At 34.1% G+C, this 12,747-nt stretch overlaps 2 protein-coding genes across 3 annotated transcripts; both read right to left on the reverse strand.

Moving 5' to 3' along the window:
• Positions 224-4,724, reverse strand: LOC109342754. The gene is made up of 2 exons (XM_019580737.1): positions 4,353-4,724; positions 224-2,349 (listed from the first exon to the last, which is right to left on the reverse strand). Exons 1-2 carry the CDS (start codon positions 4,542-4,544, stop codon positions 436-438), a joined length of 2,106 nt encoding a protein of 701 aa, XP_019436282.1. The 5' UTR covers positions 4,545-4,724; the 3' UTR covers positions 224-435.
• On the reverse strand, positions 6,481-11,732 carry LOC109342755 (BEL1-like homeodomain protein 4). Of its 2 annotated transcripts, XM_019580738.1 has the most exons (6): positions 11,343-11,732; positions 11,157-11,307; positions 9,468-10,952; positions 7,608-8,011; positions 7,452-7,512; positions 6,481-7,096 (listed from the first exon to the last, which is right to left on the reverse strand). In XM_019580738.1, exons 3-6 carry the CDS (start codon positions 10,872-10,874, stop codon positions 6,596-6,598), a joined length of 2,373 nt encoding a protein of 790 aa, XP_019436283.1. In that variant the 5' UTR covers positions 10,875-10,952; positions 11,157-11,307; positions 11,343-11,732; the 3' UTR covers positions 6,481-6,595. The 2 variants fall into 2 exon arrangements, with proteins under 2 accessions (XP_019436283.1, XP_019436285.1); XM_019580740.1 differs by having other exon boundaries at positions 11,157-11,732.

A 12,747-nucleotide genomic window follows, 5' to 3' on the forward strand; every position in this document is an offset into this window, starting at 1 on the left:
TAGTCTAGTGGTGTAAGGCCCCACTGGATCCTCAAGGTCGAATATTCGATTCTTGAGAGCAACACTTGTTGGGAGGGACAGTCACCTGAAGCTGAACACTATTATTTTCAAAAAAACTAACAAGCCAAAGATACACCTTAGAAGAAACTCAAACAAATATAATTTAAATTATAAAGCAAAAGGGAGCACCCCTTATGAAAAGAATCAGGATTCAGGAGTATAGTATTATACCCATATACTAATTCATTTAAGAATATAATTATGAAAACTTCAACTCTGAAAAGCAAAAATTATGTACATAATCACTACTACTATTCAGAATCAAACCATGAATATCCCACCTGCTCCTTTTCGCCATCGTTTTAAGTTGCGATCCACAACCTCAAATGCGGCGGCATGAGAGCACAATTTTCCAAACACACAAGTTTGCATTTATCATTTTCCTTTATGCTTGGCAGGAAATGATTTAGCAGGCCTTAATAGATTTCCAGGTTGTGGAGGACCCAAAATCAAGGTTTGGGAACGTGTAACCATGTCTACCATTGAAGGTGTTTGATATGCTTGCACAAGACTAGTGCTTTCGGTGGAATCACCACGTGCGGTTGCTCTTTGCCATGAATGTGAACTCAGTCCTGACAAAACATAAGCCCTTCCGGATTGCTCGTATACACGTTGGTTTGCCATCCTTTCTTGCATCTCCTTCAACTCGGCAGAAAGAGCAACACATAACTGGTCACCGGCTTTTGCAGAAACAGTTTCAGACAATGCCTTACGACAATTCTCAAGGAGAGAAACTGCACCAGATAGATCGCCGCGTTCAGCTTTAACTCTAGCCTCAGCCATTGCCTCAGCAGCTCTAAGTCTGTTTCTTTGTCGGTCTACTTCTATTGACACAACTTGTCTTCTAGCTACACTAGGCCTTTGAATCTTTACCTCACTAGTTTTTCCGAAGCCGATCATTTCTTTTGTCATAGGATCTCGATAAAAACTTCTAACAACCAATAATGATATCTCACTACTAGACTTATCAACCGGAACATTGACGGTCACCAAAAAGTCCTTTTCTTCTTCAGCATATAGATCTCCTACTGTGATAGAAGCTGTTCTTGCATTCGCTGTCAAGTTGGTTTGGTAACTTCCGGCTTTCACTGAACAAAGTTGTAGCTTTGGATGAACACACACAACTTCTACCTGCAATTCCTGCACCACCACACTCAATAGTCCTCCAATACACTGTGCAAACGCATCCTGAATGGCATTCTCGGCTTCAATAAAAGAGAATGTACCAGCAGAAATCTCTGCTATTGAGTGCATTGCAGTGGCATTATGGTCCACACCGAAGCCAAATGCATGCACTGGTATATGCAATCCAACACCATTATTCCTGTGAATGGAATTAGGAACAAGTGATCTGTAATCGGTAACACTATCTGGCCTGCTATTGACTGCGTATGTGTCCTGTCCATCAGATAGTAATATGATGCTTCCAACTGGATTCTTGAACCTTCTGTCAACGAACACTTTTGCACCTTTTCTCAACCCTTCAGCAATATTTGTTCCACCATTTGGACTCAAAGAATTCACTGCCTGCAATGCCAGCTGTCTTCCAGTATCGGTCATTAGTTGAAGAGGGAAGATGCGGCGAGCCGTGGAGGAGAATGCAATGACAGATAGCCGGTCTGACGAACACAGATTCTGTATGACAAAACTCATAGCTCGTTTTAGTAATGCAATCTTTGTACCTGCCATGCTACCGCTTACATCAAGGACTGTGACAAGGTCGATCGGAGCACGAGAGTTTTGACCAGAAGGTGATGATGATTCAGTAATATTTCTCTTAGGAGCTTTGAGATGGATTAACAAAGCAAAGTTATCATGCGAGACTGACTTTGAAACAGCTGAAACTTCCGGATATGTTCGGATCTCCATTGTATTTATCACATTGTGATTAGTCTCAACCTCATTTTCATCGTGAGGAGTTGCAGTTTGTTGATCCAAGGATTCATCATCATCAAAGATAGCTGGTTCAGGAACATTAGGAAGCGATGAAACCTGCCTCCCTCCTACATTATTAGCTGGTCGGGAAGGAACCCTCCTCAGCCTTGTGGCAAAGGCATCATCTCTTCGAGAAGATACTCGGTTGATTCGCGACATGTCGCTGGAGACATTAGAAGAAGGTTTTTGAAAAGGAACCTCTTTCCATTTTGCTCTGCAGACAGGGCAAATCTGGTTGCCATGTTTTACGTTCGATGAGATGCAGTGGAAATGGAAAGTGTGAGAACATTCTGCGGTAAAAATGGCATGCCCTTGTCCTGGTTTCATTGTGGTCAAGCATATTGCACATGTTCCCTGCAGATACAGCGCATTAAAATGTTACAACAAGATGGCATTCAAGAATAGTGATATCCGTAGCAGATTTAGATGCAAAAGCAGAAGCATAGTATATTGAACAAAATACTGCAATTTTACTTTCATAAACAAGGTTCCTTTGACTAAACAAGACACTACAAATCTTCATACCCTCAAACAAAAATAGAGTAACAGAAAAACACATTACAAGATAGCTCCACCGGTGGTAGCATTTGATCACGGGTTCAAATCCAAGCTTATGTAGAAGCAACAAAAATGTTTGAGGTGCAAGTATAGATATTTCAAAGGACAAATGTATACTTAGATAACAGTTTTAAAACCTTTAAACTATATCAAAATCATGTCCTTAATAATTTTGATTTGTGAATTTTCTTACATCATCAATAACATATAGTTGTATGTGATCTTCAACATTAATCAAGCTTAAAAAATAAAAACACAATTTTCTGAATCCGGGAATCTAAGCATGTTTATGAATAAAGTAATTACAGATAAATACAAAATTTGCAAAGGTCACTATTAGAAGTTTAGTACATTATTTTGTCCAACACTGCCCCACTTTTGTCCTAATGAGGTCCATTACTGAGACAAGTGCATAAAAAATGAAATAAAATTCTATCATCTTTAACACAGATTCCTAATTACCGAAACTCGAGGATTCCAAGGCAAATCTACTAATGTATGTGTCCTAATTACCAAATCTACAGTAATAAAGTTTTGGAAAAAGGTCAATGTTATATGGTCAAAGTCAAACACATTGAGGACATCAAGGAAAATACAATAACAATCAGTAAATGGCTTTCATAAAGTAAAAGCAAAATGCAACTGAAATAATGAATCTTTCAAGAAATTAATTAGTTAATTTAATAATACAAAAAATGTCATCAAAAGAAGGAGAGATAAAAAACAATTCATTCATTGGTCTAGGAATAGTAGTACTATTTCTTTTAATATTACTATGTCTTATCTTGTACTATAATATAACTCAACTACTTTTTCTTTGTTTGGCGCTGAGATTGGATTTCAACAAATCACAATCAACTGTTAAAAGGGTCTTTAGGATGGAGATTGCGACATGTGTAAAAAAAATACATATCGAACGGCATTAAATAAAAAAAATTAAAATTAAAAAATAAATCTCCTCATATTCCGGTATATGAGAGGAGCTCAACTCGGGTCGACACTTCGTGGAGTTAGTAGCATAACATATTGAGTTGAACAGTGCATAGTAATGGACTAAAAGAGTAGTAGAGACTCAAAAGCAATGAGCCCTTTTTTTCCTAATAAGCCAAGTAAATGGATCATAAAGGGCTATGCATTAAACACATTATAATGAAGATGAAAGCAACACCACCAATAATAAACACTTTCCACAATAGTCTTATATGCCACAATATGATGACTTATCACAACCCAAATTTAAAGGGGATCCATACAAAAAATATCTCAGGGATTAGAAGATGGTGTTTATGTCTTTTTTGCATTTATCAATGTAATGCAATCCTCTTCTTAACAATCCTAGAAAAGTATAAAAACAAAAACAAATAGATGCAATGAAATGAATTGGCATCAGCATATTCTACCATGAAGAGATTCACTGGGGAAGCAGAATCAAAATGAAAAAAAAATGGAAATTTCTATTGTCAAATGTTCAAACTAAAAATGGGTGATGTGCAAAAAAAATTGCAACTTTCTGTTGTAAATATGCATCAAACCAGTAAACCTAGACAAAATTGTGATATCAAATACTCGAATCCTAGAATTATCACCGACATAAAGATTTACATGTTAAAAAAACTAAAATGGGTAGTGAAAAAAATGTAGTTTTTTTATTATCAAAATGCAAGTTTGAATGAGCAATGCAAAGAAATGTATATAATTACATTGTAATTTTCTATTGTTAATATGCAACAATGAATGGGCAATGCAAAAAAGAAAGAAAAAAATGTATCTTTCTATTAAGGTAGTGATAACAAACAAACCTTAGAGGATTTGGATTTGGATCCAGATTTGGAGAGGCGGAGACTAGATGAATGGTGGCCGGAAGCATCACCGGAAAATGTGGTGGCGGAGTTTAAGGACGATGAGGAAGTTGAATGATCCATAGTCTTAGGACTATGAACACACATGTTCATTCCTATAACAAGCTTCAATTTTTCCCATTTGCTTCCCATTTTGATCCAAAAGGGTACACGAAACCACACTCAGATTTTGAAACAATGAAAAAAAGTTTCGATTTCAATGGATTTGAGCATTGAGAAAGAGAGAGAAAAGGTGTGATTTTTTTGTTATCTCTTATGTTGAAATGAAAGTGAAGGGTGAAAGGGGAGAGTTGTTCACTGATTATTAGGCAACAGCTTTGGTTGGTTTTTTTGGTTTGACACATTTATCCTTACGACGGAGACAATTTTGTCGAAACCAAGAACATTTATAGATATGTGATGCTAACTCTTTTGGTGAACATTTTCTTTTTATCCATAAAACTCGAACCGAAACATTACTTAAGGGAAATCAAACATATAGAACTTGAACCAATACAAAATTGGTTTGTTGATGAGGATAGAAAGGAATCACTCAAATCACAGAATTATAGCAAACGATTACTAAAATTGAAGACATTCTAACTATGCCAGCTTTATATTTTATATGTTTCTTTAATGTTTCATTGCAGGTTAAAATTGCTCTTTCATATTCTACTTTTATTACAATCAATATAATCATAATTTTTTAAGTAACTAAATAATAGTTTTATACTCGTTAAATCATAATTAATAGCACCCTATTTAATACCATCATACTTTATATTAAGGAAAATTAATAACATAATAATATCAAGGGATCACTTAAATTTTGTTAATATCTGTAAAAATTTATATATAGTAGATTATTGACTTTTAAGAATAAATGATCATTAAAGATTAATGGTGGATAACGTATAATGTATAAAACTCATAAAATATTATTGCATAAGTTTTTTCTTCTTTTGATAATTAATACTATAATATTTCATTATTCGACAAGAAAAATAAGAGTGTAATATCTATTTACTGACAATGTAAAGTTTTATACATAGTCAGTACATTATTCACCATTTATTTTTATTATTTTTATTTAAAAGTCATTAATAATAAAAAATAAATGGTGGATGATACAGTCACAATTAAAAAACTCTTACACCATTCAGATATATTTTTTTTTCTCAAAAAAAATAATGCATGTGTTTCTCCCAATTTTGATTAAAGTAGATTAATTTTATACCAAAATTAAGTATAAATTCATGGGCTTTAGAGGAGTCTCGCCCAAAGTAAGCCTGAATATATTCCTCAGCCAATAAAGAAAGTAAAAAAATGTAGAAAATGGTGTCCCAAATTAAAGTGATAACAATAAGTAAAAATGATTGGAAATTACATGTTAGGGTGTGATATTGGGTAGTAAATAAAATATACATTAAATTATTCTCTTGATGATTGGAAATTACATGTTATGGTGAGAAATAACATGAATTGTGTATGCTTAGTATAATTATCATGAAAAAAAATATGGAGACGTTCCATATGATAGTTATATAAAGGATAATATTTTTTTATTTTTACATACTATAAAGGTTATTATCATAATTAAAATGTGGGATATATTCGAGGATACTTTAGATATAACTAGGTTTAATAATTGGTAGGATATCTTTAGTTGAATGAGTATGAATATTGTGTCAATTTGCCAATAAAAACTAAAATGTCATCTGATTGCAAAAAGAAAAGACGAAGTTATACCTGTTTACAAATTTTGATGATATAAATAACAATATTCTATTATAGGAAAGTTTTGGTGCATCCCTTCTCAATACTGGAGTATCATATATTGTTCAACCCGAGACCGTAACTAGGAAGTCTCCGATCATCAAGAAATTTCATTATTATCAAACATAAAATGAATGGAAAGCAATAAGTATCATACCACGTTTTGAACCAAAATCTTAAGGCAATATTTGACAGGTTGCTAGTGAAGTTGGAAAGTAAAACATGCAAATTGTTATGAACACATTTTCCTTATTACATGCACTCATGCCACATTTATGAAGCATTTTGTAGCTTCATGTAACTACACGTCAAAGAAATATAATTTATATTTGATTTAAATATGTAATAACATAAGTTTTCTTTTTATACCAATCTACAACTACACATAAAATGACACAAGAGAGTGTAGATTTTATCCCTCAACAATGTCAAGGATCATATATATGCCCTCCAAAATGATGTATAAGTTGTTCCTCTTGTAATTGTTGTTGGTTTTGTACACCTTCAACACCATGTCTAAGACCCAATGTTAGTGACACAGATCCAAGTCCTTCAACCTCAACTCCACCTCGATGTCGGTAAGGCAAAAAACCCGTCATTGACCCATGCATGCTTGAGTTGTTACTAAGCCGGAATTCCAACTTCGACCGCTTCTCTTGACTCCATTGTTGAATTTCATGATTTAAGCCGCTTTCGTCGGCTATGGTTGAACCCATTTCCATGCACTGGAATTGGCTTTCATGGATTGAGTACATGCCGAACTTGCTCAAAGGTTTATCCATTCTAGGGTTTCTGGTACCACCTTCAGTTCTTTCATTTTCATTAGTGTTTTGGTTGTCACTTGTTATGCCTTTTGTTTCAAGCATGTGTATTTCCTCAACCATCGGCTTCCAAACTCGGACGCGAGCATTTATGAACCAATTTGATACCTATATTATTGCGCCTTTAGAAGCAGCAGTAAATATAACATGATCACAAATAATGAGAGAAGTTGCCATGGTACTTGCTAATATACCTATTCTCAGTTTTCAAGCATTTACTGATTACTAATTTCATTACAAGTGCTTTAAAGCCTATAAACTACGGGTTTTGTTAACTTTGGTGATGCTGAGGACCACACTACAGTGCTCAATTTTCGAAAGTCAATAATATATACTGAAAGATTTGACCAAAGTTGGTATATATGTACCTACTTAAAATGGGCGTTGTTAATTACCAATTCATCAACCAAATCGAAAAGACATCAAGACATGATAATGAATTTAAAAGGAACAGACCACTAACCTGGTTTCGTGACAGACCTGTTTGAGTCGCCAACATGTGCTTATCATTATCCGTGGGGTAACTGAAAAGCAATAGAACAGAAAAATAAATATAAAACCAAAGTTCAATCTTCCTTTTTTGCTATACACTAAAGAGTAATAGACAAAGACGACTTACGGATGAAGAAAATGCTCGAATAACCAAGCTTTAAGGATTGCCACAGCAGGTTCTGGCAAGCCTCTCTGGGGCCTCCACACATGTTGTTGGGGTTCAAGAAGGGCCTTGTTATTCCTGATACCTTTGTTCTTTTGAAATCTTTGGTCCCCGGACCTTGGATTTGTGATATTATTGTCGACTTTATAACTAGTACCGGTGGTTGGAATGGACAAGTCCTCTCCCAAGACTTCACTTATAAGCTTAAGCTGATCCGAGATCAAATTTTTAAGGCACCTGAAGTGTCTTGATATTGACTTGAGAGCCAAGGAAACATAAGGTGTAGCCGAACTAAGACCCGCTACTGACTCAAAGGATGAAACAACCATTTGCATTTGATGATGGTACTGCTTGTATCTCCAGCCAACCTATTATATAATTTACGAGTGCCATTAGCATATACCAAGAACCAAATTAATTGAAACTAATTAAATATTAGTTTTGCCTTCACAAGAACAATTCATTAAAACCAAAGTGCAGAATTACTAAGGAAGTGTAGCATTCCTTGAAAATTAATGATTCAGATAAATAATAGCATCATATTTGTCTATATCCTAACATTCACGATTTTTTTAGTGAAGTATTCCGAGCATACGATGACAGGCTAAACGCTATGAACCCCACTTATTGAACAAGTTTATGGTACCAGAAGGGGCACTCCTACCGAACTCCTTCTTAGAGTATTCGGAACAAATGAATTATTGGACTTCGCAAAATGAAATGTAGACGGTTGAAAGGAAATTGACTAGAACCATACTTCATAAATTAGCATGCAGCGGAAGCAAAACAGTGTGACATACAAACTTGGAAGAAGCAAAGTTTGTACTGAGAATTGTAGTATTTTTTTCGTCTGATTCTTCGTTTAAAAAAACTGTTTTCGGGAAGATCTAAGTAGGTGCAGAAACATACATGTGGGCTTCAATATGCATGAGAACATACATGAATCCAAATGTATCCTTAAATTCTCTACTCACGCACCCAGCAGCGTTGCAAAAAATAATTCCTAAAATTAAAATTGGTTAGCAAGACTAGCCAACAATTGTAAAAAATAAATAAAATAATTTCCATAAAAGAACTTTGTATGTCTCATTCTGTGTTCCTAATGGTGTTGTCTCATTCCCTGTCCCCACCAGTGTCCCATTCCCTGTCCCCACCAGTGTCCCATTCCCTCTCCCAAACAGTGTCCCATTCCCTCTCCCAAACAGTGTCCCATTCCCTCTCCCCAACAGTGTCTCATTTTCTCTCTCCCAAGCCAGTTTTATATTGACACGTGGATAAAAGAAAAATTTTAAAAGCAAAAAGTAATAAAATGAAGCACTCTGATTGACTTTGAGATAGGAAGGGGGCACTGTTTGGGACAAATGATCTCTATCCAAGTAATGAGACCTTTATTATTGGAGGAAAAAACTTATCAATGCATTATTCATCATTCATGTTTAACTATGGTTGACTCTTCAAAAAAAGTAAATGAATAAATCTTTATAATGACAGTAGATATATATTATACTCAATATTTCGCTACTCCAAACCCATGAGAAAATTGTGAAAAACTAATTTGAAGCACATTGAAAGCAATTTACATTTACCAGTTTAAAATAATGCAACTTTGTTTCCTCATATTCTCATCACAGTAAAACATCAAAGCTAGTTTTATCTTTGAAACCTAACTTTCCACATGAAGATACTGTTATGCCATATGCATTAAGAAAAAGCATTTGTCCTTTATTTCACAACAGTAACTTATAACAGACATTAATATTAACAAAACATAAAAAATGTAAATAATTATAAATGTTATATAGGAGCATTGAATTGAAAACCAACCTCCTCTTGCATGTATAGTAACTTTGCTTTCTTCTGTTGATAATCAGGTTGTGGAGAAAAACCAAAGCTACTCTCAGTTACCCTTTCAGTGATATTTTCATTTGCCCTATAGAACATAGAAGATGAAGAACCTAAGTTACCACCTTTTGGAGCAACCCCTCTAGTTTCAATGACAGCATCAGTAGAAGTAGAGGCACTAACTTCTTCAGAGACCCTATTTGGAACATCAAATGCATTTGCAAATCTTGGATCAGAAACACAGCAGAACTCTTGTAACAGTTGTTGAGCATAGTTTAAGAATCTTGAACTCTTGAGAATAGTAGCATAACCAGTGAAAGGGCCAAGAGGACCCACATTTTGATAACTTGTACTGTTTGAATTAGGTGATATCCTTACATAGTCTTGAAGTGGAGATTTACCACAATCTCTAGAAATGATGGTTGGTTTCACATGTTTAGGAGGATCCTTAGAAATGCCATGATCTGATGCAAATGCAGAAGCAGAAGCAGAAGCCTCTTCAAAATGAGAAACAAAAGGCTTGGATTGTGAATTTGATGAAAGTGACAAGGACAAACTCTGAGGAGTAGAATCACTTGGGATAGGTTTATTAGTCCACAAATTACCACATGTGAAATGTGATTGCTGATTTTGTTGATTTAAATAACTTGGTTGAAGTTGTGCAAGTTCATTTGCATTACTGACCCAAATGTTTTGACCAGTTTGCTGCATCAATGAAGCCATGTCTGAACCATTGCAGGCGCTAATAGAAGCTGAAGATTTCACAATATCCTGCAAAGCATTCTGATATGATGAAGAAGGATTATGATGCATTACATTTACACCTAATTTCTTATGAATTTCTCTACTAAGAGAAGAAGATTGTGTTTCTGTGAGTTCATTGAAACAAGGCTTTCCAAAGTGCTGGTAATTAGAAGACACGTTATTATTGATCTCAGAAGCCAAAAAAGAGTTTTGATTTCTTTCACTGGACATAGAACTGCTTGCATAATTTAAAACATTCCAATCAACACCTTGATGAGTGGCACTGTTTCTCCAATTTCCCAAACTGATAGATGAACTTGGAAACTGATGCATCATTACTTTAATAGCAGGTTCAGATGCTCCTAGTTCTTGACACTGCAATGAATTGTTGTTCCTTGGAGCAGACAAAGGATTTGAAAAATTAACCATTTCTGATGAAGAATAACCAGTTACAGGTTCATCAACAAGTATGCTGGCATTTCTAACATTCCTAACTTGATCTAAGTTGAACCCGGGGTGTAACGACGATTGTCCTGGGTTATTGTTAAGGAATTCTTGTAGATTATGATGGGAACTGTCCTGGATTCTCAACTTATCGCGCCGAATTTGTTGTGCTAAATGAGATTCAAGCCTTGAGCTGCTCATTCCAACACAGCTAGTTTTCCACACCAAAACCAAAAGCTTCTTATCAATCTAAAGTATGAACTATATTTAGTTCCTCACCTGCATGATCAGAAATATACATCATCTTATTATACCTTTACTTAAAGAACAATAACAAAATAATAACTAATGATCGATAACACACCCCAAGTACAATTTCAGGAATATATTTTCAACTTAAAACTTAGGTAAAAAAATAGTATGCATAAACAAATTGCTCTATACAGTAGAGAGAGAAAGAAAACTAAGGAACAAGCAAAATACCTTAAAATTAATAACATAATAATTGAGTCAAGGAGAAGATGAAAACTAAGGAATTTATATACGGTTTTGTTATTCAAGTATTCTATGTTCTCACCTTGTACAGACACAAATTAAGGTACTTGTTCTTGTTTCCTTTATAAATTCTCAAAACCTTTATCTTAGGAGTTACCCTCACCGACCAAAAACCAAAAGTATCAACAGTTTTCTCAAAGACAGCTCAACTATGATACTTTCCCATACAATCATCCCTACCAAACAGTGAACCTTCCTAATCTTTCTGTCGGTAACAATGAACATTGAACAAGAACTACCCTATTAGCCCTACCAAAAAAGAACTAAGAAAACACAAGGTTCTTAGACATCTTTGGGTGGCATGTTATATCATGTGAAACCCTAGTTGTTGAGGTACCCTTCAATGGATCTAACGAGTTACTTGTTCTCTCCTACAAATCAAAGCCTTACTTCTTTGAAAGTAAAATATAAAGTTAGCTTGAAAGGTATACAGTGGAAGCACCTTGAAAGTAGTAGTACTAAACATATTATTATGCTGAAACAAGAAGAAACAAACATAGGTACGTTGAGTTATATAGAGAGAGAAAAAAGAAGAAACGAAACATATAAAACTCATGTTTGAATTGAAGAAGAAAGAACCCAGAAAAGAAAGAACACGTGAGAGTCATTACATATATGAAACAACGAAAATTCTGAGATGGCTAGTTGTTGCACCGATCAAGGAGGTGAAGTTTTAAGATGAGATTTTTGAAGAAGCTACCACTTATCACATAAGATATAAGTATAAAAGAATCGATCACAATGATTATGATAGCTTGTTAGCTTTCACGTTTGTATTAAGGTAAAGTCTATTACATATATGAAACAATGAAAATTTGCCTTCAAAGTTATTTTTTATTTTGGTTTTATATTTTCTCTTCAAATAAAACATTTGGTTTTAGTTTTTTTTTTTCAAATTATTCCTATAATTAATGTTCGTGTTAGATTTGTGGCCTAAGATTTATTTTTCCATGACAACTTTTATTCCCCAATCTAATCTAAGTTATTCAAAATTTCAGCAAACTAGTTATACAATTAATATTAACCAAATAACTTTAATTCCCTAACTATATAATATTAGCTTTTACTTATAATCTCACACCTTTAAAATAGTTTGTTAAATAATTATTCTTTAATATCTGTAAATAATCATGTTCATGGAAAGTTCACGTAGCACTAATTTTACAGAACAATCAAAACAAATATAGTTATTTAATCCTACAAATTTAATTAATTCTTTCCAAAAAAAGGAAACAAACAAATCTTGCAGATTTTAAGATGTAAATTATTTACGTGCATACTCATTTCCTATTCATATTAACGTAGATATACACGCTATATTTGTGTAGGGGCAGTTATATAATAGAGTTATACTTATTCATATTAAGAGTAAAAGTTTTCATCAAATGAATCAACTTTATTTTATGAATATAAGTAGTGCAAACATGGGATCATTAAGGGTGGTAACGAATAAATGAAATAAGGTACAACAAAAGTTAAATCATTTTAAAGCATATATCTTAATGCATACAAATACACC

This window comes from Lupinus angustifolius, chromosome LG03 (assembly GCF_001865875.1).
Source record: "Lupinus angustifolius cultivar Tanjil chromosome LG03, LupAngTanjil_v1.0, whole genome shotgun sequence".
NCBI lineage: Eukaryota > Viridiplantae > Streptophyta > Magnoliopsida > Fabales > Fabaceae > Lupinus > Lupinus angustifolius.